Below are 27,273 nucleotides of genomic sequence, written 5' to 3' on the forward strand. Positions count from 1 at the left end.
TCCAAAAAAGGTTTGAGATAATGTTTCACAAAATAATGGGGGAGACATAACAATTTACAGCATTTATTTCTCTTCTTCACATCGGCTATGTAGACAGGATTTAACTGTTAAGTGCAAATACAGTTAAAAAGTATTCACTTCCACTTAGAGTCCTTGTACACAGACTTACAGAAACAATATCCTGGGGTCTCCAATTTCATAGTCTAACATTATAAATTCCAAGTATGAAGCCTTTCTATTATAAGCACAAACCAGCAAATTGCAAGAGCGCCTGCATTAGGAAATAAAATCGAAAGACAGTTTTAAAGTCCTTAAATGTTCTCATGAATAAAAACACGACTTGCTGTGACAGAGTACACATATATAGTAATAACAACAGTAAAAGTTTAAAAAAAGCACAGCTTGAAAAGTGTGTGTCTGTAAATAAATAAATAAACTATGTATATATTAAATTATGTTCAAATGTAAAGTGATCTGAAAGACTTGGAGCCAAATAAGCCACTAAGGGAATGTTTTGTCTGACTAAGGTCAATATTTATTGTTATAAACTGAAAGTTGAACCTAAGCTTATAATCAGAACCAGTGTTTATGCGTCATTCGGAGTTGTCTGCAGTCTTTTTTTTCATGTGCAATTTTCATGATAATTTTTGTTTTTTAATCATTTTTTATGCTATTTCAAGCACTTCAAAAGCAATAAGATTAAATTGTTTAAATTTATGGAACTGTACCAGAACCCTGACAGGCATAAAAAAAGAGTGAAGCAAACACAGTACCAGCAGCTTTTAAGCAGCATTTCCTACAAAGCACATGTTACAGGACCTCCTCCCCAGGAAAGTAAGCATGTCCAAACAGTTAAAAGTGGTTATGCTCAGAAATATTTCATTTGTACCCTCTAATTCTTTTATATTGTTTAAGTAGGACAGTCGAAAAATGTGGTAGGGAATGAAGCAGATGACCATGACTAGCGCAAAGCACAGGCTCTTCAGCTGAGCTCCGAATTCCTGCTGAAAGGTGCATCCCTCCCGATGCTTCTTGTATAAAACCCATAGGACATTGGCCTGGAAGGCTGTCAACACAATGGCAATGACTATAATCAATATGCTTGTCAGGTAGTTCAAAATCAGAACAGATTCTATAGATTTTCCAAACTGGAAGCAACGAATGGCATTTTTGTTATGGTCTTTGCCATAATTAAAATGGATGATGAAAGGGACAGTGATCAGCACAATAATCCACACCAGAAAACTGATCAGGATCGCATGCATCCTGTGAAAGGACACCACCTGGCAAGCTTTCTTGTAGAACGTCAACAGACGGGTGATGAGGATAATCACATACAGGACAAAAGACATGTACATGTGGATGTGGATCATGCTGCTGGTTATTTTACACCATTCATCGCCCAACTGCCATTTATGAACTGCGTAATAGTAGATTCTGAAGGGAACCGTTAGCAGGAAGATGAAGTGAGCGAAGATCAGGTTGAGTACGGCAATTGACGTGGTGGAAGTTGTGGTGGATTTCATGATGCGCATCATCAGGGTAAGGCTAATTGTACCACTGATCAGGACCACAGTGTAGATGACCAAGAGGGCTGTGTGGTACTCTTCTAGTTCATCTTTCTCTGAATCTGAGGGTGTGGTCATTGTTGAACTTTGGTTTGGAGATAGTGTGGCCCCATTTAATGTGGAATTCATCCTAAACAGAAGAGGAAATTGAGTAAGAAAGAGTAAGAGACATTAGAACAGGAAGACAGGTAGGCATGAAGAGTTAGTGGAAATGAAGTGTATCAAAAAATGATTAAAAACGGGTGTTATAAAAAGAGAAAGAAAACACAAGGCTGTATTTAAAAAAAAAAAGAATGACTGATTTAATGTATTTTAAGGGCTTGTTTGCCTTCGGGTGATGAAACAAAACTAAAAACATGTGGCTATGTTACACACCAAACATGTTAGTAAGACTAACTAAAAAAGGTATCTCAAGAATTAAGAAATACAGATACTGCGCAACCATTTAACCAATAATGGAACCACTGAAGGACACCATATGGCCCACATTAACCATTAAAGGAGCACCACAACACTGGAAACAACATGATGAGAAAACACAAAGCCCAAGACAGAGATACTATCGTTTATCAGTGAACTTACTTGCGCTTCGGTCAGTGAAGAACTGTATGCCGAGTACTCTTCTGCGTGTGCGTGTGTCCCCTGGAGTAGATCACATTATATCCAACAGCGGTATGTTCACAGTGTCGCGGAGGAAGAGAAAAGCTGAGAAAAAACGGATTCTGGTTGAGTGCATTCGCGCATATGCCTTTGAATGCGCGCATGTGTGTGTGAGAGAGAGAGTAAGAGTGGAAGTTTGCCAACGTTCGGTGGAAGTTAAGGTTCTGAAAATGAAGCCTTTGTGAGCCTGCGTGTGACTGTTGTAAGAAACCACCATCTACTTTGCATACTGTGTCAGAAACAGGAGGTTGCTGTAAACACTTGTCAGCACACAGGAACACAGGGCTGCTTACTTCCTCATTTTTCTCTAAATGCACTCTTCACTTTGACATTTAAAGTGAAATATAGACGATAAGAAGTTGGTGTAGTAGGATGCCACTTCAAATAAATTAAGTAATTCAGTAATTTGGGGAATGTAGTGCTTGTGTCCTGTATTAAAAATTGTGTGTGGTTTACCAGATGACCGTAGATAAAGACAATTAAAAGCACTGTGATATGATTAGAGTATTCGCAAAAGCAACAGATTAATGCAACATATTAGGCATGCATGTCAAACAAAAAAGTTTATACTTTTTCACTTTAATGTTCTTGCATCTCTTACACCTTAGGAAGATAACAACTTGTTGTCGATTGCAAGAACACAGTTAAGTCCACTAGTATTTGGACAGTGGCACAGTTTGTTTGTTTTTCTAAATTCTGCCTCTGTACACTAACATAGTGGATTTTATATTAAACAAGCAAGATGTGATTATAGTGCAGACTTTCAGCTTTTTTCCAGAAAAGTTTAGCTAAAGTATTACATTAACTTTTTCAGAATTACAGTCATTTTTATACACAGTGAACCATTTTCAGAGGCTTTAAAAGTATGTGCACACTTGACTGGTAAGTAATTTTGTGGTCAAGTGAGATCTGCTTTATTCCATCACATGTTAAACAGAAAAATGACCTAGCACTGAAATTTCATTTGGTAGGCATTCACTGGAATTCTTTATATGAGGGTCATCATTAGGATGAAAAAACAAAATAAAAAGATCGGAGAGAAAGTAGAAAAACTTTGGGAGTGGACAAATCAACAGTGTGCTACGTTCTTTAAAATAAGGAATTCTCTGGTGAGCTCAAGATACCAAAAAGGCCTCAAAGATCGAAGACATCGGTTGGAGTGGCTGAGCTGTCTAAGTTAAGAAAAAACTTTCACAAGGGTGAAAACACAAAACAAGCAGAAACTGAAGGTGACTGCAAAATCTCAAGGGAGGGGTGATGGCATGTGGCAATGTCTGGGTGGAGGAGTTCTAGAGTTCAGAACAGTTAATGTTTGTAAAGAATTATTTTTTGAAACCAGTTATTAAACAAAGCTGAAAGTCTGCACTCACATCCTAACACCACTCTGCTGTAGAGAGGCAGTATTTGGCATCATCCAAATACTTCTGAACCTGGTTACAACTTTGAAACATTTGCTTTTGCACTTGCTAGACAAAGCCATCTACTTGCTTATTCAAAAGAGAAGTTAGTCAGGATGTGGTAATGCTAGCTGTGATGTTGACAGATTTGTTTAGTAACAACAAAGTGCAAAGACAAGTTACAAGTCATATGACATATACAGCACATAGTATAAGCACAAGCACAAGCTTTTGACTTTGCACCAGTTGCAAAGATGTCAACATAAAAGATCCAATAAACACCACAGTCCACTTTGGTAAACAGGAAAACACCTTCACATCACTCCGACCACAAGCTTAGTGTGCATGCTGCAAACATTTACCTACCAACGCTGTCCAACATCGATGGTTTTTTATAGGTTGGTTTATTTGATCCTGCGTATAACCGCACACAGTAAACATAGAATTTGCCCAGTTATACTTTTGCCACAATGAATACTGGTATATTCTGATTTAGGTTTGCACTTATTTTAAGAGCATTTACTTCATCTTTTACTTTTCTAGTTAGCTTTAAGTCCAACTGATGTCTATTTTTGAACAAACAAAGCTCTACTGCACTACTAGTGCATAGAGGGCCAAATATTTAAGTGTTCAATCAAATTCAAATTCAAATTCAAATTTTATTTGTCACATACACAGTCATACACAGTCATACACAATACGATATGCAGTGAAATGCTTAGACAACTGCTCGTGACCTAAAGAAAAAAGAAAAGGCTATGAATAAGATAGGAAATAAATATGAAAATTAAAAAGGGTAAATTTAACTTGGAAGGAATAAAATAAAATAAAATATAAAAATTAAGTTAAAAATGAGATAACTGTACAACACAAATTAGAATGAAGGGTAAATTTAACTGGGAAAGAATAAGATAAAATATATAAATTAAAGTTGAAAATAAAATAACTGTACAACAAAATACACAATACACAGTATAGAAATATATAAAAATGTATGAAGAAATATAAATATATATATATATATGGGGCAGCACGGTGGTTAGCACTGTTGCCGCACAGCAAGAAGGTCCTGAGTTCAATTCCAACATCAGGCCGGGGTCTTTCTGTGTGGAGTTTGCATGTTCTCTTTCTGTGTGGAGTTTGCGTGGGTTCTCTCCGGGTACTCCGGCTTCCTCCCACCGTCCAAAGACATGCAGCTTGTGGGGATAGGTTAATTGGAAAATCTAAATTGCCACTAGGTATGAATGTGCGAGTGAATGTGAGTGTGAATGGTTGTCTGTCCCTGTGTGTTAGCCCTGCGACAGACTGGCGACCTGTCCAGGGTGTACCCCGCCTCTTGCCCTATGACAGCTGGGATAGGCTCCAGCGCCCCCCGCGACCCTGAAAAGGATAAGCGGAAGCGAATGGATGGATGGATATATATATATATATATATATATATATATATATATATATATATATATATATATATATATATATATACACAATAACAGCAGCTGTACAAGTATTAACTGGAAATGAGGAATATAATGTCCAGTGTTGTGCAATCCACATTATTTGTTTCATTTGTTTTCATTGCAAAAAGAACCCTTGTCCTAAAAACTGTTGCCCCAGCCTTTTTGCACAATTACCCACCAACTTCTGCACCTTCCTGGCCCTGGTTCTGCCAGAGATGTTGACACCACACTCTTCACGGAGAACAGGAAATCCATTAGATGTTAAAGAACCTCTCGTCACTCCTTAAGTAGATTCCCTGTCAGTTTGATTTTGTTTAAATAGGTCATCTTTACTAATATGCACTGTTGCAAAGACAACCAAACGTCTAAAATGATGGAAAAAGCCAACATGTCATGGTCCTGGGCCATGTTGGCCCAGCATTCTTAGTTTTCTTGTATTTTGTTCCTTATTTATGCCGTGGTTCCTAGGTTCTGTTAAAGATGTTCCTTATTTGATTACCCCCTGTGTTTCATTCAATGTTTCCCCAGCCCGTTATGTCTGTGCTCTCTCTCCTCCTGTCTGAACCTCTGTGTACTTCCTGTTTTACTTTGACAGTCTCTCGTCAGTATGTGTCCTGCCCTGTCTCGTTACGATTATCTGTGTCAGCTGTGTTCCCCGTGTGCTCCCACTTCCCTCGTTAACCCTCTGTGTATTTATGTGTATGTCTCCCTCAGTTCAGGGTCGCATCGTCAATGTCTCCCCCCCGAACCTGTGTGCCTTTCTGTGTTCCCTCTGTCTTCTGTTAGCATTCCCAGTTTAGTTCTGTTTCTTTGTAAGGCCTGCAATAAAGCAGTGATTTTGAGTTCAGTTCCTGTCTCCGTGAGTTTTGCGTTTGGGTCCTCATCTGCCTCCACGCAGCCAGTTCATGACACAACAATTTGCAACTCAAGTTTTCAGGCGACAATTAAATTCTCTTAAACACACATTTGCACTCCAATCCTTCAGTTTTATTGATACACATGTAGTCAAAATAAGTTAAAACATCCCATTGTATTATGTTGCAAATCAACACCCTCATCAAAAACCCAATTCACAGTCATATTTGCAGCAGCCTATTACAAATTCACAAATGAAACTAAGACTGAGTGCATTTGTACCAAAGAACACAACACAGTACTGTGCAAAGGTCTTAGGCCACTCTGCAAAAAAGGTATCGTATTATTTAGGTTCCTAAGATTATTTTCCATTTCGTCTATAAAAAAATTAAAACAATATGACAAAACATATCTGAAATAAGACAGTTAAATAGGTACACTGATAAATATCTTGTTTAAGACACATGGTAACATTTACTAGGGGAAGTGCATCTTGCGTTGCCTCCACAGGACGAGTCTTTGTGAAGTGAGAATATGTGTAACCACACTCAGCAACATGAGAAAGATCGTCATTGACATCACTATCACATAGTGACTAATACTGCAAAAGACAGAGGAAGCTTAGCATATTTTCGATGCATTGCAGACACCAAAACAAGAGATTGATAAGACATGGTTTTAAATGCATGTCCAAGTTTCATTACCTTGTGCCAATGTCCAACCAGCTGCCATAGTCCTGCACCATGAAGAAAAAATGCTGAGGAGAGCAAGAGTGAGTTAAAATCTATTTGAGCCTCATGTGCAGTTTGCTTAACAGTGGACGAGAGAAAGTCTTTTATAAAAGATCAACATTAAACCTGCATTACCAGAGCCATCAAGTCAGAGATAACCAGGACGATGAGGAACAAACTGCAAAATAGAAATAAGAGAGATTTAAACATTAAGGAGCACACATTGGTCAGTGCATTTAAACCTTTTCATGCACAATGAAGGAGGAACTAGAAGATACTGGGCCATTTACTATAGTTATTTTAGCTGCCTCAAGGTTTAAGAGTCATGTCTGGCCTGGTCTGTCTAACAAAGCAAACAGAACATACTTTAACTCTACAGACAAAATCAGATCAGTGATTCAACGTTTCCAACAAATTCAAAGAGTCAATTCAAGAATTAAAAGACTAAATTTATAATTTTAGATGAAGAAGCGAAGTGTTACCTCCTTGATGACAGCTGTGTTGCAACTTGGATGGTCTCAAATGTACACATCACTATGATGAATGGAATGATAACCTGCAAGAACAGATGACAATTTAAGGAAATGTAGCATTCTATGAAATGACTCGAAATAAACACATTATTATACAAACTCGTTAAGAAGTATGATGCTAAAATTTCTATCACAAATCTGTCTGCCTAAATTCTCTGTACAATAAATGTAAAAAAAGATACAGAAATTAATGTGCTAGGCCATGCCTAGGTCACTGTGTGAATGTGTGTGTGAATGGGTGAATGACTGAATGTAGTGTAAAGCGCTTTGGGGTCCTTAGGGACTGAGTAAAGCGCTATACAAATGCAGGCCATTTACCATTACCATGGCTGTTAAAACAAATGAACATGAGCGAAAAAGAAAGGCAGGTAAACCGTATTTAAGCTTACTTCTCAAGCAGAATATGAATAGATCATGACTTGTCATAATGTGCAAGACTGCTTCCCCTTTTGGGGAAGCACAGTACATATCATAAAAAGGAAATGTTTAAGAGTACAGTACCTTCCACATCATCAACCCTCCCATTATGAAAGGGTTGAAAACAGTGAGGAAACAATAAACAGATGCTGGGTCAAAACTAGGCAAAGGAAAACAGAAGTACACAAAGTGACTACAGACACCAGACTAGAATCTTTAACTTTTCAGAGAAGAAAATGGACCTCGTGTTGTAGAATATACACACTAACATACTCTATGTTTGGTGCAAAACATATAGTGCATAGAAAAGAAATTTGTCAGAACTGACTTTTTTTTCTCATCTCCTTCCTGTATGACACTCTCACACTCACACAAAAATACTATGATGCATATACCTGTTTATGGACGCAATGTTTCCTGTGCCAAAAAATGCTGTTATTATAAAAAATACCTGAAGAAAAGGGGAAGTCAAGGTAATGCCCAATGTGAGAATGAACCAAGTTGATCTTTTTTTTGTCCGATTGTACACTTTAAATTTTTAATACAACATCTTATTTGATCAAATCCAGCCTGAACATCACCCACAGACTCTAATGAGCCCAATGCACTTCTGTGCTTCGGCGAACCAACATTGTTGCGACTGCTCTTAACAAGGATACAAAAAAATAGGACCTTCGGATGTCATCCAGCTTCAGCTGTCGAATCTTGGTGATGTCGATGTTTGCAGAGAAATCGATGGTGGATAACTGGAGGAAAAAGAAAACCCCCCCAAAAAACTGTAACTATCTGTAAACCCAGCCACAATGAGACACGGACTTTAAGACCTGTGTGGGTAAGCTGGGATTTTGTGTGTGAAAGCTTTTTATTACTGTGATTTAATATGAACAAAAAAAACATCTGACATCTAAATCAGTGGAAAGGAAAAACACCTGAGCACTCCAGAAATATTTCTATATTCTTTTTTGAAGTGTGGGCTGCTGGGAGATTTCCCATGATGCACTGAGCATTACCTCTTTCTTTTTAATTCCATGTGATTTTATATGGCATTACCGCATGTTATTAAATTTTGTCTTTTCTTTCCTGCAATTTGAATTTTCTGTTCTCTCTAAGCTCTGTTCATTCTCATCTCTTTCCCCTCATCCTAAAACTGCTCATAGCAAACAGCCTCTCCCTTAGCCTGGTTCTGCCGGACATCTCTTCCTGTTAAAAGGGGGTTCTTGCTTTCCACGATTACCGAGTGCTTCCTCATGTCAGTTGACTGCTGAGGTTTTCTTTCTGAGATTGTATGGTTTTTACCTTACAATATAAAGCTCTGTGAAGTGGCTGTCGTTGTGAATTGGAGTTATATCAGTAAAACGGAAAATATGACCTTCACAATTAAATACATACATAAATGATAGCTTCCCAAAGCTTTGGGTTTGCAAAAGTTTTCTATTACAAAGGGAAAAACAATGGCTCTACCTCTTGCCTACCAGACATGCCCTGAGCAAGCAAGGCGTCCTGTTCGATGTTAATCCACACAAACATTAAACAGGATAACACGGGGGGAAACAAAGCCTCTGACCTGTGAGGGAGACAAAAATAGAAATATCATTTTACAGCTTTGCTGCGGTGGTGCAACTCTGCAAAGACACAACTAAAGCATCAATGTGTTGTCCTACCCAGTGCTAAGCAGCAAGTAGGTGGAGGTGAGAGACAAGAATATGCTGAGGAGTCGATGAAAAAGTCGTGTTGAGCTCAGCAAAGGAACAAATATAGAAGATGCTGTAGAGAGAAGAGTTGTCAGAGGTTATTTGGGTGTCAGCGATATGATGTTTTAACGTCTTTTGAGGTATAGCTTACGTATGCGATCAATATTTAAAAAGTAAACATGAATGATAGACGAGAACAGCTATAACCATTCTAGATCCCAAGTATCTTGTGGCCACTTGCAAGCAACCCACCTAATGTGCTCCAACTGATGATCTGATTAAGAAGGGGTAGGCCCTGTTTCTGTTGCAGGCTGGAGTGTGTGAGGGATGGCACGTATGCGCACACAGCAACAAGGAGCATCTGCCGGGTTTGACAGGTAATTAATCAGTATTAGCAAATGCAGTGACACACACAAACACACATATATATGCCCACAGTGACATGTACTGTAGTCACCTGTACGACAAACTGTGGCCTGTCACCGAGGTGCAGCGGTGTCCTCCGTCGAGATGACCAGAGGTAGCAAGCTGAGGTGAAAAGAGCGAGCAGACCTGCACAGGTACTGAGTTGACAAACAGGATGTGTTACTGTACTTTCAAAAACATGGATAGTTTGTACACACAGCTCGTTGTGGAAAGACGGTATTGTGTAGCAGTTTAATCATTCCTCGTTTTCAGTTGTTCCACTTTCAAATTTCCCGTCTGTTCATATATCGAGAAAGTACCCATCGTGGGACTTTTTAACTTTTAACCGTAAGTCTATTCAGTTTCCTTTAACTGGGGGTGGATGCTCATGGCTCCACAGTTTTTTGGGGTTTTTATATTTGAATATTGTGATGGATATTTGCATCACTAATATGATGCCGATTCCAGTCACATTTGATCTTCCTGATCTGTTCTGCAGATGTTCTAATTTACTGAAACTCACCTACCTAACCTGGCATGAATTGGGTTGTCAGTTTTTCCCGTGATAGGATATTGCGGTAAATATTCAGATAAATATATACAAATAAAGGAAGTACTCACACCAGATGTATGTTAGGCTCTCTACCCACAACAGGCATGAGGGGGAAAGCAGCTAGACACAGACAGCCCACAAGCCAGCTCAGTGAGCGTGACTGCACAGAAACAGAGACAAAAAGAAATGCTGTCTTCCACTTTGACACATTTACCATTCTGTATCTATATTTAATAATTACCTTTATAATTATCTACTGCTTTAGGCAAGCAGTACCAATAACACTCTAGTTATAGACACATAAGAAGAATTAGAATGGCTACAGCTATAACACACATTTTCCTGCTTTTATCTGGCTAATCTGTAAATTACCTTAGCCTTGCCAAAAAGCCCTGACAAGAAGGGCCAGAGAGAGAGAACAGCCAGCCCTACAGTCAGCATGGCGCGATGGAAGAAGCTCACCACCTGGGGGCAGCAAAAATAAACAGCCATGCAGCATCCAGGTTTATTTCTTACAGTTAATGATACAAAAGTGAAATTTTGTGCACTTATGCAGAAGGATGCCTTTAACACAGCAGATTTAAAAACACCTACCAGCAGCTCAATCCCAAACGCCACCAGCACAAAATAGCCCAGACATTTCCACAGTGGGAGAGAAGGGGCTGTCTGAATCAAATCTCTCAGAGTTCCAGACCTAAAAATAGATCATTGATGGGATTACTTTTTCCTGTGATAAAAGGATGAGATGAAGAATAAAACATCTCTTTATCCCTTTTACATAGGAGAACCATGAATGCATAAAACGCCAGTTCAAAGGATCTAATTAGCACTTCACTCCACCTGAGCCAGATGTGCATACAAGCCTGTGTGAGGCTAATTAGATCCAGTGAAAAGCTGCTGTATTCACTGACTGATGTGATCCTTTTGCATGTGTTTTAATATCAGGTTTCTGTGACTATAGTAAATATACAAATTATTGTAAATTGACTGAATGCATCTGAACAAACATGTTTTATACATTTTTTAAATCCAGTTTGCATTATTTTGAATGTGTCTTTTACTTACTCGTTTAGAACAGAATACCACACAGGGACAGGCAGCAGGCAGTAAATATAATAGGTTATGGGGCTTCTTTGAATAAGCAGGAAGACTATGATCACCACTGCCACACACGTGCATAGCCTTGCCAAGTTACGTCCAGGAATCTGGACACAGGAGAAAAATACCAACTTAACAAGACATTCAGGTTGTGCAGACTTGTTTGGGTGGAAGGCATCTTGAGGGATTACAATCTACTGTATATCCTAACCTGTTTAGTGAGATTAGGATGTCTGTTGAGACTCGCGTGAGTCTTCAGTATGACTAAGACGACATATGAGGTCCAGCCTACAAATCCCAGCACCACACTGCAACCGAGGAAGAATCGGTCGTAGGTGTGGTAGTAAACCAAGCCTTCCAGAGAGCGAGATATCAGAGACTGGCACAAAGAGATCTGACAAGAGACAAACAGGGGGACAAAAACCTAATTTGTTGCTTAAGCGGAAGAAAACATACGATGGAGAAAGTAGCGATAATGTAGAATGCATTTACTGTAGTTCATTTAAGTTAGACGTTAGTTTATGAACACAGGTTCAGTAAATGTTTAAATAATTCATCAAAGTATCAAAATAAATCTAAAAGTATGATTAGATTTAAAAGCCACAGACCCCCCCCCCAATACTCACAGCATCCTCGTACTTCTCCAGCTGAATGAGTATTCGGGCCTTCTGGGTGAATTCTGCTTGTTTTGACTCAGTCAGGAGTCTGGGAAGAAAGAGGGATGGTGCAAAAAAGATGAAGAGTGTGAAAGTGTGCAATTTAAATACGGCCATGAATATGTGGTTTGGTTAGTGGACACATTCTTGGCCTTCATGCTGCATAACCTCAGAAGTTAATCTAAATGTCACATTGACTGATTTTTAATGGGTCAGCAAAAGAATTTACTGAGAAAGTGCAAACCCCGTCTCCAGAAACGTTGGGATTTTTTCCAAAATGCAATAAAACCCCCCAAACTTTATATCTTCAGAGGAAGCAGATTAAGCAGGGTAACTGATTGGGTAAAGGTAAAATTAGAAATCACCACAAACTCGGTCTTTGTGGGTTGTGGTTCATCCGTTATTTCCTTAATTCATGAGAGAATTGCTCCAGATTTCAAAAGAAAAGATTTCTCAGTGCACTATTGCAAAATTTTTTTGCAATGTACCACTATGAAAAGATTAAGAGAATTCTCACACTAAGGTCAAGACTGAAACCAGCTTGAGCCCTCAGGCTACACCGCCTTAGAAACAGTCACGCTGCAGTGAAATAAATATATAAATATAAATATAGCCACCGGGGCTCAGAAGTACTTCAGAAAACCACGGTCACTTAACATAGTCCCACATCCACTAATGCAACTTGAAACTGTATTATGATTGAAGGAGGAAGTCATATGTCAGTTGCATAGAGCTCTCTATGCCAGGGTTCACCTCAGAAGGACAGAAAGACTGTGTCATTGTGTGCTGTGCACAGATAAATCCACATTTCCGTGTTTTTGGAAAACAGCGTTCTCTTTGCCAGTGATGAAAACAACTATCCAGATTGCTATCAGCGAAAAATGCAAAAGGATCTGTGATGATACAGAGGAGCATCAGTGACAACATGACCGCAGGTTAAATCAAGTAAAAATGAACAAAATTTCTAACTGGAAAACTACAACACTCAGTTCAAAAAAAAAATTTAAAACTGCAATTAAAAGAAACACAACAGTAAATATGTCTCAGTCCCAACTTTTGTTGAGTGTGTTGCACCTGTCAAATTCAAATTTTGGTACATTTACAAAAAGCAATTAAGTAGGTCAGGAAAATCTTCCAACATCTTTGTACTTTGGTCACTTGAATATATGTTCACATGAATGAACATATCACAGATTTGTATTTTTTAACCTCCTAGGACCTGGCATCTACATATGTGGACATCACATTTTGGGTTGTCTAGACAAAAATACTAAATTTTGCTCTACAAGGGCCTGATATCCACTTACGAGGACGTTATACTGCTACTGTTCTATCAAATTTTAAAACAAATGTCTTCATATGTGGATCTAATTTTTCTCAGAAACAAAAATCAGTAAAAAATAAATAAATAAATTGGTAATTCTTTGTTTTTACATTCATCTGGTCCCAAACAGCCCAAATAGCAAAGAGAAATTAAAAATTCATGCCGTGAAAGAGTTTGGAGGTTAAAAACATTTTAGAACATATCCCAACTTTTCTGAAAACGGGATTGATATAAAAACACAGCATTTACATTACAAATACTTTTGTTTCTGCCAATTAATTATTTGCAAAAGGGACTCTTTTAATCTATTCCCTTTACACTATCTATGAGGTCACAGTAAACACAACAGGCCACGGTGAAAAGCAAATTCATGTTCTTCTGATTGGATTTTTGTTAGAAAAACACATCAGTTAGTTACTGTACGTACTGGTATGGGGTGAAGAGAAAAGATAAGGTTGTCTCCTTTTTCTGCATCATTTTCATCTACAAATAAACACACACACAGTAAAAACACAGCTTTACCATCAGTTTAGATCACAGTGTCATATAGAATAATAAAAGACATGACAGATAGTTGATAAGCATTTTGTTAGCCAAAGCAGATGCTGTTATACCTTGAACTGCTCCAGTACTTGAATAGCATTGGTGTACATGCTCTCAGCCTTGAACCGCTCACTGTTGTTGAGGTAGAGAAGAGGTAACACGCCCTGAAAAACAAATACAGACAAAACATGTAACAAAGACTTGAAAAATTATTGAACATTTCCCATTAAATTGCTGATTTTGTCTCTGACTTACAACAGAGTTAACAGGAATAGGCACACCAATGAGGGAAGCCATGAGCGGAGCAATGTCAGCCTGCCAAGACACACAAATATTACACTTTAATACAACTGTTGACAGGAAATTGTTAAAAAGTTTAAATTTCCATGAGCTTTACCTGACTGACGTCAACTCTACGAAGATGCTCGAGTTTCCAGTCTAAAAGAAACAAACCAGGACAATCATTTAGACAAAGTAAAACAGACAAACTGGAGGGTATCGGTTGTAAATTTAAATCTTAAAAAGAAAAAAAGTGTTTGAACGTACCTTGTAGGAACCCATCATTGTATGGTTGGGGTTCTGTGACTCCCTTGGCTTTCTGAATCCCAGCTCCCCACGCCACTAAAGGGGTTAGCGTTTCAGAAGGATGGCCCGCACCGTGGGAACCTGGAGACAAACGCACACAAACATGCCAAAATAGAAAACTGTAATAGAAAACTCGCTAGCAGGCAGCAAAACATTTAGATACACAAACAAGTTTACCCCAGTTTGTCATGCCGTGGTCAGAGGTAAACACATAGGCTGTTCTGCCATCATTGTCGAAGAAGTCCTCTATTATAGACACCACTTCAGCTACACCTGCATCTACTAGACCAATATTGTCTAAGTATTCTCTGGGGAGAAAAAGACAAAATAGAAGACAAAGATGCAGCTGGATGAGAGAATGCTTATTTGGATGAATTTGTTAACATGACTAAAAACCACTGCACTACTGCCTAAAGGTTAAAAAATAAAAATAAAAAAAAATCAGCAGCTCTTAATACAAGGTTAACTACTTACTGCGACATTGGTCTGTGAGCATGTCCATTAGTGTCAATTCCAAGTAGATGCAGGAAGAAGACATTTTTATCCTCCCATAGGCTAGCCTTCAGAGTGGAGTTAGACTGTGCAGACTTAAAGAAGGACTGTTGAAAAATATTAAATAATTTTAGGCATATTCAGGAAATCCATGTGGATGAAATTCTGGAATGACTCCAAGTTGGGTTATATTTCACTGCATGACACATGACATGACATAATACACATAAAACACAGTCTTTATAAAATGTGTTTTTGTGAGTAAACCTGTAGTTAATATCAATAGATCAATCATAAAATTATTTTTTATGCTAATACTTCCACTACATACTTTGACTTGAGTGAACACCCAGCTGTCTAGCTTGGATGCATCTGTGGAGGCAAAGTCCTCCTCCACTGCCGGGTATGTGTGGGTATACACATGGTCCCCACTAGCGCCTGAAATAACCAAAGGAAACATGTTTGCTCAGATATGTGATTTAGTGTTTTTTTCTATTTCTTTTCTATTGTGTAGATTAATGGTTCTGTTTGTGATGCTTGTGTACCTTTGGCAAACATAGGCAGGATATCAGGGCTGCCCCAGCACCAGGTGTGTCTGCTCTCATTAAACACAGAGTCAAATTCTACAGGATTTTCCTTCCAGCCTGAAAACAAGCACATAAATGGTCACAGTAGAATGCCACAGAGAAACACATACAATAGAGAGTAATCTCTCCAAGTTGCTGAGCATTTCTCTTCCTACCATGTAAAAAAAACCAAAACAAAACAAAACATCATGCACACACCTTTAGCAACTGCACTAACATCCTCATAGAAGCCAGCAATGAGAGCAACGTGACCGGGCCGAGACTCGGTAGGCACACGTGTGTGTGACACACCCCAGGTCCCCTTGTCCTCTATTATACTCCTGAAATATGGAAACAGAAGCACATATGTTTATGCAAACAGGAGGAATGAAAAGACATGCTGTAAAAATGGCATCACCTTACAAGAATAATTAATATAAACACACCCAAACTCCACATCAAAGTTTATTACTTTGTATTGGTTTCCTGACCTCAGGTATGGTGTCCTGGATGAGCCATTAGGGAGCAGGGTGAAGAGACTGTCTGCTCTGAGACCATCGGCCACCACTAACACCAGTCTGGAAGCAGGGGGTTCCAGGGGTGTGGAGTGGGGTGTCATGCCATGGACCAGAGGAGAGGTGAAGTAGATATCAAAGATAGAGATGAAGAAGACCACGTGGACTGTCAGCCCAATCACAAAGAAGGTGATCATCCTCATTTTGGGTGCCAAAGCCACGCCGAAGAACAACTGAGGGTTTACTTGAGGACAAGCAGGGTAGATTTAATTCGCTTGGAAGTGAAAAGAGGTGACTAGAAGAAGGAAAAATAAAAAAATTGGAATAGAATGAAGACAACTCACAGCCTGCATTTGCAATCAGGATTAAGAAGTTAAAGCCAATAGAAGGGGCATTAGAAGGTTTCAGAATAATATAGGCTTGTTAAGCCAAAGTATGCGGTCTTAAGAGCAGCTTAATCCTTCGTTCACCATATGCCATTAAGCAACGTTAAAAAAAAGACTTTAATGTTTATTTTTATTTTAATGGTCCAGTCAACTGACCACTGGTAACAAGAAAGTAACTAAGCTAACTAAGTAACTAAAACAGGCCATGAAAAGAGTCTTACCTGCATGTAACGTCAGCGGATTTTGATCATAAAAACGGGAATAATGTTCCGTTAAAGAATGAATGAGTGAGTGACCAACCTATCTACTACTACTACTACTACTACTAGTTCATAGATTCACTTGTTAAACACTGCTTTAGCTTCCATTGTCACTTCGTAGATCGCCAAGAACATGCTCAGAGAACCAGACAGATCAACCTAAAAAAAGATCAACTTAAAACCAAATGTCTCCCTGTTTAAGAAGATTACTACAAGAAATTCAGGCAGCATGAGCATTCACTTCCTTGTTGTCACTCGTTTTTGACGTTGTGTTGACGTGGTTTGTAGCTGCATTGTGGGTAGTGTAGTTTAAATTAAACGATTCACTTCAAGTTTACCTATTACGAAATGTAATAAAAAATAAACAGCCCTTATTTATTTGTTTTGTTTGCAGTGAAGTGCATTTTAATAGAAATGGTTTGGGCGCAGCTTTTTTTGACAGCATAGTAGCTAGCACTTGCTATCAGCTGTCAAATGTGCCCTGCCTAGTTTTCCTCTCTACATCAAAGGTACCCAATACTTTTCCAGTATTCCATAAAAGGGGCGGGCTTTGGGAGTAGCGTCTCTTACATTTGACCAATCGTATCTTCGCATTTCTTCTTCTTCCTCCTCTTCCACCTACCAAACCTTAGCTAACCTAATATCCATTCAGGAAGCAGCGGGTGTGATTAGCTTAGTTAGCTTAGATTGCTAAAAAAAAAAATTTCTTTAGGGCAAAAATGGCGTCGGTGAACCCATTTAATCTCAGTGATTCTGAAGAAGAGGCCGAACGGCGCCCTAACGAAACAGTTGACACAGAGCGGAGTCCGAGTGACGGGGCCCCAGGACCACCGCCAGGCAATCCTTTCTCTCCGCCTGCAGACGCAGAGCCTCCGTCGCTCCTGCTGTCTAGCAACCGGACAAGCCCCAGCGGTGAGGGCATCTCGGCGTCGGCCGCCGCCACCTCCGCTATGGCAGGCAGCGCCGAGACGCGGGTATCTGTAGATGTCATCGCTGCCCAGTTATTGCGGGACCAATACATCCTCACGGCCTTGGAGTTTCACACCGAACTGCTGGAAGCAGGCAGAGAGCTCCCCCGGCTGAGGGATTATTTCTCCAACCCTGGCAACTTCGAACGACAGAGCGGTACTCCACCTGCCAAAGACCAGGTACTCGGACCTGGAGGACCACTGAGTAAGTGTCGTTAGCTGCTCTTAGTGCTACATATGTAGCTGTTCGCTAGCTCTGTGTTGATGTTGTATGAAACAGAGTTAGCCCATCAGCTGGCTAACGTTAGCTTTAATCATTGGCTACGATAGCTTGAGATCTGTTTGCTGCACCTGCTCTTCAGCTCCAGGGCCGCAGCCAGCTATTGGATTTTGTGGGTCAGTCGTGAGATGAAGACTAACACAGAGTTGTGACAAGGCATTAAACATTAACTACTCACTGAAAGATAAATACTGGTAGCGTAGTAATGCTGGTGGCCTGTAGTGATCGCCCAAGTGTAATTTAGCCCTGTAGGAAAACACCCGTCAGAGGTCAGAGGTCAATATCGGCTATAGAAAACAAAAGAGTGGAAGGAGAAGAAGCGGGTGCTTGTACGAACAGCTTTTGCCTTTCCCTGAACCACAGTATTGCTTAAATAGCACATTTGAACGAAGGAGAATTCTACAGTCTTGTAATAATGATAAAACAGGCTTCAGGCTTCCTGAGTTAGTTTGAAGCTGTATCATCTGGTCCAGGAGCAAAGTGTCTTGTAAATGGTTGTGTTGCTCTACACAGGTTGCGTCTACCCAGCTAGGGAGATAAAATGCTGTAAATGTTATTATGTAAAATGTGTACATCTGTTGCACCCTAATCCATTTACAAGACTCATTTTCATTAATCACCATGCACCAACACAGCAGTTGAAGAGTCTGGCAGCAAGGACCTTAGGCAGACCTGCTATGCAAATGGTACCCATGGTCACAGCCATATCCACAAATAAACAGCACTTGCTATAGTAGAAGCAGTAACTAAAGAGTTAAAATCTTGTTAAATAGCAGCAAAAACATTTGTTGTGGCCTCACTTCATACCAGTGAGTCAAGCGAATGTATTTGCACTCAGCATAATGTCTTGACATTAAAAGATTAGCAAATTGGCTACAATGATAGACCATTAGCATTAAAAAATGACCAGATGAAAATATATTGGTCTAACATTTAGAAATGTGTTGACTCAACATTTATTATTGTATTTACTTCATGAATTCATTGTAGACCTCATTAATATAAATTATAATCTTATAATTCTATAATTTTAGATGTGTGATAGATTAGGAAGCTTATAGGTAGTAAATTGAATTATGTTTCACCTACATTCATTGTTCACCACACTAATTTAAAACAAATAAATCTCCCTTCCACTGAAAATGAGGTGTTTTTTTTTTTCCTGTTTTTCTGTTGTATAGAAAGTGCCATGTCACACCAGTGGGTGTGTTTGTCTACTTGACTGTTTGAAATTAGCGTGGGGGGGGGAGAAAAAAGTCTTCTTCCAATATCTATTTGGCAGTGAAACATGCACTCAAAATCAAGGCTGACTGATTTTATATCACGGATTTAAGATGTTTTTGTAGGGTGAGTTTGGTCATTCATTCGAGACATTGCCCTCACGAATGAAAGGATTTTTATCAGTGTGCCAGACTGTGAATGGCTTTTTGCAGCATGTCATTGAAGCTGCACTGCAAATGTCATTTTGACTTTTTCAAATTATGGAACAAGGCTAAATTATGTATTTTTACTGTAGAAGCATTTGGCAGTTTTCCAGCTGAGGGATTCATATAAATAAATGTTAAAACCAGACACAACTTTTTTGTATGCAGTGGCAATGAACATTGCCTAAGATCTCAGAAAACCGGAGTATAGTGTTAGGCGTGTGTCTTGGTAGTTGGCCTCAGTCTAGCTTTTCCAGATTGCAAACGGCAGCTAGTCAGATTCCTTGTCTTTTTTAAAATCTGTTAAACCCAACCTTTATAATTAAATTCTGCCCTTGTATCTATGCCTTAAGGCTACAGCAGTGTGTCTTTTAGTATCTCCTATTTCCCAAAAGGTTTGGAACACGGTAAGATCGTGAGTTTGAAAGGACCTGACACCTCCCCTGTTGTGCTTGTGACAGGAACATCATAGAGAAGTGATGTAATCTACAAGCCTGTAGCCTGTAACAATGGGTTGAAATGAGGGACAGACTTTGCTGAAGGCCATGTCATCCATGTCATTTTTCGTCCTAGCATAGCTGATAGTCCAGACCTCATGTGATCTCTGCAATTATCTTTCTTCTCATGTGGGAAGAATTTCTCTGTCACATTGCAACATTAGGATTTACTTAAGTTGCTCTTGTTGCTAAAGAAGGAGGGATACTGTTTGGATGTCTGCTTTCTTTTTCTACATTGACAGAACAGCTTGCTGTTTCAACAGCCAGTTTCTCGTGTGTCTTGTTTTGTTGTTGTTTGTTTTTAAACAAATCCCCTTCAGTGGTTTCTGACTTTGTGATCCTTATGATTGTAAACACTATAAATAAAATAATGTCTAGTTTATGATGACTTATTGCGCTGAAATAAATTTTGATCCATAGATTCTGATGCCTGTTATCAAGTCTGAAGTTAATGAAAAGATGGATATTGTACCTGCAGCATACAGTCTAGAGAGTGTGATAGTTTCCTTGGATAGGCTTCATCCATATAGTGCTATAAATAAGACTTTTTTTTAGATATGTGATACAGGCTAGAATTTAAAACAAAATCTCTCTGATGAAGTAACAAATCTCTGATGAATCTGAAATGTAATTGGTGTGGTGATTGCAAATAAAAAAAACTTGTGACTGTGAATCAGCAGTGAGCATGTGTGTGGATAATGACTGTGTTACAAGCTGCATCTGCAGCTGTTGCTCTTGGGCACATGACACAGCATGCCATCTCCCACCACCTTGCTAATTTGCTGCAATGGGTTTTGCAGGATTCTCTCTTCACCTCTTGCTAGACAGGCAACTGTTTATTTGTAATCGTTGCAGGAACTTTTGTATTCCTTAAATAGGTTAAATAGAAGCTTCACATTATCAGTTCTAGATCATTTGTGACCACAATTTATGTGCTGTCCTAGTCTGAAATCTCCAAACTACATTTTCAGTGCGCTGCACTCTAATGTAATCTGTCAATAGGAGTATATTGCTGTACTGTATGAATTCACACAGTAAACATGAACATACATTTGATTTTTGTCTAATACTATGCAAAGCGATTGAAATGATAACATGCTTAGGAATAGAAAATTCTGACTTGACATAGTAATTTTGTACTGAAAACTGTGCCTCAAATGGCTTTATTCTGTTAGTTTGAGTTGACAATATTGAGATACACAGAATCAGTGGTAAAATCTCAATAAGTAATCATCATCATTTATTCACATACATACATACACACTGGCATAAATAAAATGATCTACCATCTGCTGCCAGACAAAAAAGGCTTATTTTCTTAAGACCTAAGATATTTGATCTTGTGTAGGTTTGTGTGCTTGTCTGTTATTCACTTATAATATGTGCTCCACTTTTTCATCCCATATTTATAACCACAGTTTAAATCAGTCTTGCCAAAAACCTTCCCATTAAATTAAAAGTGCCTGTTGGCTTCCTCCTGACCATTCATCAATATCAGCTCCTAGGCCCTGATGTAAACTCGTGTACCTTAGCTTTCAGTGTATATCCTTTAGCGTTTTCTGTTTTGGCAAGTAGAAAGACAATCATCTGTGTGCGCTTATGTGTTGTATAATCAGCTGGGGTTGAATAAAGGGAGGTGGTGACAGACTGAAGTGTCAAATCTGTCAAGGAAATGAAAGGTCAACCAGGCTTGCTTTTTAAGGATTTAAGGACATCTGCAAATTCCCCCTCACATTGTCAAATTACTTTTTTGTTTTTTCTTTTGCTCCGTTCATGCACGCACACCTGCAAACTCTATTACTCGCTGTTTTGCCAGATGGATTGTAGCTACTAACAACAAATGTCCTCACACATCATCAGGAAGTAAACACGTTTGGAAGCTTTCTATGCAGGAAAATTAGTTTGCCTGACATCAGCTTGGCAGAACAGTGACACTTGTGTAGACAGACAATGGAGAAACACTGTCACTATATCATAAAGTTGCATGGTCATGAATTTGAACATGACATAAAATATTGTATACGCTTATATAGACAAATCTTATATGTAACAGAAAAAGAAATATTAGTGAAATACATTACTTGTCTACAAAGGGAAATACATGCTGTTTTTTTCCTTTGATATCTAAGTTTTCCTCAGTCTTTTTTTTTTTTAAACTCTAGAGGATTTTAACAAACCAAAGTAGTAATATGATCAAAGTTTATAATACAAGTTATAACTTAATGAGTGGAAATGATTTGCTAATTCAGTTAAATTACTCACACAGGTTTTTGTTTTGGTTTGTTTTTTTGTTTTTTTAAAAAACATGTCTTTCAGGCCAACAAGGTCACATATAACTTGACATTGTACTGTATCTTGATATCAGAGAACAAACAGGCCAATCTCACACTTGCATTGCTGTGGAAAGAAAGCCAACACCATTGACTTAGCTATCAGAGCAGCCTAGCCCAGTGAAATATGAGCAAAGAGTGTGCTTATTTATCACCTTTATGTTCGTTCTCTTAGCACCTGCCTACCCCTGTGTATAGTTGGTGAAATTAATAGTTTGGAAGTGGGTTTTACCACACTGAAGCTGACCCTATTATTTCATAGAGAAGAATCTATAGAGCACCATGTAGGCTGCACAGTTAAAGTTTTCAACTGTGAGCTCTTGGGGAGTGCAATCATTTAGCTGTATGGTTATGCAGGTGTATACTTGTCTCACTTCTGTCTCTGTGTCTGTGTTTTTGTTCAGATCGAGCAGGCAGCATCAGCACCTTAGACTCTCTGGACTTTGCCCGTTACTCAGATGACGGTAACCGAGAGACAGACGAACGGGTGGCAGGTAAGATGAACCATACGGTCAGGGCTCAAAACAAGAGGCCCAGCTTACACTGGGGATAAAAGATCGGGAGAGTAGACAATGACTGAATGGGAGCGCCGTGGAATATGGCGAAATGAAATCTAAAAGCTGCTTTAATAACAACAATGACTAGTAATAAATAAACTCTGCTTAATTACACAAATGTGTTTCTGTCAGTCCTGCTTTATTAGGGATAAATTAGTCACATTTTTCTCTTTTTAAGTTCATTGAGGTCTTTGTGCCTCCTCTCACGAACCGTCACACTGCAAAACCAGTCTGTGGTATTTTTGGTACCAAACATGTATCAGCATTATTTAAAAATCACACTCTCCCCCGCCCTCCCCCCTCAATGGCTCATTCGTGACACACAGTCTGATAGTTTTAGCTAAACACATTAACAGCTCTTCCTGACACCAATGATGTGTCATCACACCATTGGGTTTAAGAACAGGTGTTCATTTACTGGCATATTGCCTTTTTTCAGGTGTTGCGTGGTGAGCATTTTTATGCTGTGGACTAAAGGAAAAAATAAATGAGTAAGCCTTTGATATTTATGTAGAATGCCGAAAGCAAAATGGGATCAGGCAGGCACTATGCATATTAACCAAATCCCCTTCTGGTTTTAATTTTGTAGTTTCACAATCCTCAAGATGAAGACATTAATTTTTAGCCATGAGAAGTCTGCTAGATTATAAGGGTTAAAGCTAGTAACAGTTTTCTGCAGCCATCCACACATTTTAAAAATAAGTGTGTGTAAGTGTGTGTCCCAAAACTGTTCCTAAGCTGTTAAAGTGGTGGATTATGTTGTGTATTTTTGTTTGTTTTTTATTTTTTACATTAAATTTGTTTTCCCTTCCACTGTACATGAATATTAAGGGTGAGAAATGGATTGTAGAGCATGATGGGATGGGGGATGACATATAGATTGTCCTATGAATATAAATGTCATTTAATTTAAATGTGTATGTTGCATTCTGATGGTAAAGTCTTGGGTAACGCCAGTTAATGCACCAATAATGTAAACGCGGGAAACGCTTGCTTCTGGTTTGGGGCTTTTATCAGTTGAGAAAAACGATGACGTGATGTAAGGGCCCAGTTAAAACCATGCAGCAGAGATGTTGGTTCCACCTCACACCTCCAAATTATGCATCATTTTTAAAAATGACTATTCACACACTGCCCTTTCTACCAAATTGCCATGTTTCCCTTCCTCTCTCTTTACTTTTGAAACATCCCCACTCTCATTCCGCTCAACTTGTTCTTCTTGTAAGAGCCCTGCCCCCAGCTGTCTGACTCTGGGTTTTCTGGCTTTCTCCGTTGACGTTGATCAAACCCCAGTAAAATACTGGACAAGTCACTCCATCCAGTCTAGCTTTTTGCTTTTATTTATTTATTTTTCCTTCTCTTCCCGTTATTCAGTTCTTGGTTTTCCATTTTGTTGCGTTTGCATCCTGTGCACTTGATCTGCTAGGAAGGTCTAAATGGTAACTCTGTTTCCTCTGGCAGAAATTTACTATTTTTTAATGCTCAGAAATTGGCTTTGACCTTTCTATGGAAATTCAGACTGTTTCCTGAAAATGTTTTTCGGCTTTTCGTTGGGTTTTTTTTAAGCTCTTCTTTATAGCGTGAAACCTGCTGTTGGTTTCACGCTATAAAGAAGTGTGAAACCAACAGCAGCCTTAAACCTTAAGTGACACATGTTGGGGAAACAAGAGACAGACCAAATTGCAGATTTTTCAGTGCACAGCTATGCAACATAGTTTTCCTGCTCCATTGCTTATTACTTTTTGCGTGTGTTTTTAATCTAACATGTCTTAAGACCTTGTGTGTTCTTTAAAGAAGAAATCAGTATGAATCTAGCATTTACCATTTTTACTTATAGATTAAAAATAAACATTTTTATAAATAATATCTTCTGCTCCTTCTGATAGTATATAAGATGGCAGAAACGGCTTCCTCGTGTTTCTATGATTGGCTTGATCGTGTTATGTTTTTTGTTTTTTGATTTGTTTTGCAAAGTCAAGAAAGACGAGTCTAAATCGGTAACCTAGCAAAGAATGCCAAACTCACGTTTTGTCTGTTAGCTGAAATAGCTTTATGTTGTGGTGTTCATAGTGTGATGGTCTTATCTCTTAAGAACAAAACATTTGAGCATTGGCTGTCCCTTGAGTGGCTTGAATTCAAATGTGTAAATTACTTATTACTTATAAAAACCTGTGTCAGACAGCTCCTAGTTTATCAAGGATACATTTTAGTAGCCTGAATGGATTTGCCTCAGCTACAATTTAGGTAAATTTGGACTTCCATTTGTTAAGTATTAATGAGAGGAAAACAAGGGCAGGAAATTCTATCATCGAGCTGCGTCTCAATGCAGAAAACACACCTGTCCAAGAAACATCTTGCCAGCTTTACCATAGTCCTCTGCTGCATGCGTTCCTTAGACCCATGATTTGCATGCATCCTTTTTTGTTTTGTTTTTATGACTTTTAAATCTTTTGTGTCATTGTTTGGTTTTTCATACCCATCTGTTTTATTTGTTTGTTCCCTGTCTTTGGTTGGATGCACTTCCTGTGTGTGTTGTCACTTCCTGTCCAGTGCTGGAGTTTGAGCTACGGAAAGCAAAGGAGACCATTCAGGCTCTGCGCGCCAACTTGACTCAGGCAGCAGGTGTGGCGCACTTTTAACTTCTTCTCCACCTGAACCCTTTTTTGTTACAGCTTTCTCTCTTTTTGTCAGAGAATTCCTTTTGGTGAGTGATGCTCAGCATCCTTTCAAATTTATCTCATATATTCTCAATTTCTCAGAGAGCGAAGTGCCCTCTCAGGAGAGAAAAAACTACAAGTCAAGCCCTGAAATTCAGGTGGGGGATTTATAAGCTTTCTAATTTTTCCTTTCTGGTGAAATGAGTGAAGAATGAACGAATGTGTCCCTTTAAACCTTTGTGAGAACATTGCCGTGATCGACCTTGTTCTTCTCTGCCTCAGGAGCCTATCCGCCCACTGGAGAAAAGAGCCTTAAACTTCCTTGTGAATGAGTATTTATTGAAAAATGAATACAAACTCTCATCCATCACCTTCTCTGATGAAAATGATGATCAGGTAAAGGATGGTAAATGCCTAACTGGAGTTAGTCTTTTATTTTTAAAAGTAGGTCTGTCTCCTTTTCAACAAAAAAAACAAAACATCCTAATTCATAAGAACGTACTGAAGGTAGTATGAATAATTTAAACTTGTACTTGCACATAATTGTGTAATGCAAAGGAAGAGCCCATGCCTGACACAAATGACAATTACTAAACTGTTTTGTTTTATGTTTCTTCCCAGGACTTTGAGTTGTGGGATGATGTTGGCCTCAACATTCCCAAACCCCCCGACTTGTTGCAGCTCTACAGAAGCTGTGGCACCGCCCTCCCTTCTCCTCGGGACACAGCTGATGTGTCAGTTGGAGTGGATTTTGTTGATCTTCCTGGAAACTGCATTGCCCAAGATCCACTAAAGAAGCCTGACCTTTCACAACAGGTGTGTGTACGCTGAGTTGAACCTGTTTTATTGCTTTGTATTCCTTCTAGTACCAGAGAGATTCATTGAAAAAAGGCTGTGAAACTAAACGCAAAGTGATTTTTCTCTTTCAGTTAAATCGGAAGAAGTTGTGACTTCAGAGCTCCGGCTCTTGAGCTGAATTTGTAATTTGTCTGCATTATGTTTTTGTTTCTTCTCTTTAGCAGCAGACAGAAGTCGTGCAAGAGTTGGAGTACCAGATAAGCCTCCTCAATAATGAGAAGCAGAACCTAGCAGAGCAGATAAAGAAACTGCAATGGTGTGTGCTTGAGTGCATGTCTGTGCTTGTATACTATTCTTTTTGAAAAACTCTGAAGTCTTTGATCCTGACAAGGTTTCCAACATTTATAGCTCTTTCACTGCATGTCATTTCAGCAAGAACATTTACCCCTTCTACTGCTGAGCAAAGAGTCAGCAGAAGTATTCATTAAAAAAAAATTCTCAGAAGTTTTCAGCACCAAGTCCACATTATTTCCATAACTGTGACCAAAACTGGCCATGGTGTAAAACCAGATTGGAAATTTCTCCCAAGCACTACAGCTGCATGAAATTACAGAGGAAACTTTGGTCTGATGCAAAAGTGGAACTTAATTTTCTTGTCATGTGAAGTCTTTAATTGACACCATAAGGATTCTGACCAATTTTACTGAACAGTTCAAGCATGACTTTGATGGTAGGGGTGAAACAGTTGATTATCTCGTTCACTTGCTGCTTGATTAAGTATGTAGTATTTTTTGACTTATGTTATGTTACCTCTGCCCCACAGTGAGATTCAAACACTGAAGAGGACCGTTTCCTCCCCGCCTCCGACCACTTTGGACCTGGGCTCTCAGAATACACCTAACACTTCTTCCTCTTCTGCTACCACTGCTTGCTCCGCTGACCCTCTTTCTGTGGTATGTGGTCATTTTGAATATGTAAAGCACAGGCTTATTTAAATGTCTACCAGTCACAGAGTTTTCTATAGTAAAATTAAAAAAAGCAAGAAGAAAAGAAGAAAATCATTCAGTCTG

At 38.9% G+C, this 27,273-nt stretch overlaps 3 protein-coding genes across 12 annotated transcripts in view; 1 reads left to right on the forward strand and 2 right to left on the reverse strand.

Moving 5' to 3' along the window:
• Positions 1–63: 63 nt before the first annotated feature.
• gpr141 (G protein-coupled receptor 141) lies at positions 64–2,425 on the reverse strand. The gene is made up of 2 exons (XM_087846082.1): positions 2,151–2,425; positions 64–1,698 (listed from the first exon to the last, which is right to left on the reverse strand). Exon 2 carries the CDS (start codon positions 1,695–1,697, stop codon positions 783–785), a length of 915 nt encoding a protein of 304 aa, XP_087702208.1. The 5' UTR covers position 1,698; positions 2,151–2,425; the 3' UTR covers positions 64–782.
• Positions 2,426–6,058: 3,633 nt separating this feature from the next.
• On the reverse strand, positions 6,059–17,998 carry pign (phosphatidylinositol glycan anchor biosynthesis, class N). Of its 2 annotated transcripts, none has more exons than XM_087846085.1 (29): positions 17,263–17,998; positions 16,023–16,341; positions 15,751–15,872; positions 15,511–15,609; positions 15,297–15,403; positions 14,948–15,072; positions 14,651–14,781; positions 14,435–14,554; positions 14,286–14,326; positions 14,144–14,203; positions 13,960–14,052; positions 13,773–13,828; positions 11,992–12,070; positions 11,577–11,759; positions 11,333–11,472; positions 10,862–10,961; positions 10,640–10,732; positions 10,336–10,427; positions 9,767–9,872; positions 9,562–9,670; positions 9,280–9,382; positions 9,080–9,182; positions 8,278–8,364; positions 8,014–8,069; positions 7,703–7,778; positions 7,151–7,224; positions 6,804–6,846; positions 6,642–6,694; positions 6,059–6,538 (listed from the first exon to the last, which is right to left on the reverse strand). In XM_087846085.1, the coding sequence occupies exons 2-29, from the start codon at positions 16,247–16,249 to the stop codon at positions 6,415–6,417; spliced, it is 2,802 nt and encodes a 933-aa protein (XP_087702211.1). In that variant the 5' UTR covers positions 16,250–16,341; positions 17,263–17,998; the 3' UTR covers positions 6,059–6,414. The 2 variants fall into 2 exon arrangements, with proteins under 2 accessions (XP_087702211.1, XP_087702210.1); XM_087846084.1 differs by having other exon boundaries at positions 16,654–17,998.
• Positions 17,315–27,273, forward strand: part of relch (RAB11 binding and LisH domain, coiled-coil and HEAT repeat containing) — a 37,424-nt gene continuing 27,465 nt past the window's right edge. For 4 of the 9 annotated variants that reach the window (XM_035909368.2, XM_035909369.2, XM_035909373.2 and 1 more), the window contains exons 1-8: positions 17,315–17,865; positions 22,596–22,685; positions 25,299–25,370; positions 25,508–25,563; positions 25,688–25,801; positions 26,027–26,221; positions 26,425–26,519; positions 27,027–27,156. In XM_035909368.2, the coding sequence (XP_035765261.1) occupies positions 17,412–17,865; positions 22,596–22,685; positions 25,299–25,370; positions 25,508–25,563; positions 25,688–25,801; positions 26,027–26,221; positions 26,425–26,519; positions 27,027–27,156 (1,206 nt within the window). In that variant the 5' untranslated portion in view covers positions 17,315–17,411. The remainder of the gene's footprint in view (positions 17,866–22,595; positions 22,686–25,298; positions 25,371–25,507; positions 25,564–25,687; positions 25,802–26,026; positions 26,222–26,424; positions 26,520–27,026; positions 27,157–27,273) is intronic. The other 5 variants (XM_035909372.2, XM_035909371.2, XM_035909370.2 and 2 more) reach the window with 4 other exon arrangements.

This window comes from Neolamprologus brichardi, chromosome 9, assembly GCF_056152115.1.
Source record: "Neolamprologus brichardi isolate AB-2024 chromosome 9, ASM5615211v1, whole genome shotgun sequence".
NCBI lineage: Eukaryota > Metazoa > Chordata > Actinopteri > Cichliformes > Cichlidae > Neolamprologus > Neolamprologus brichardi.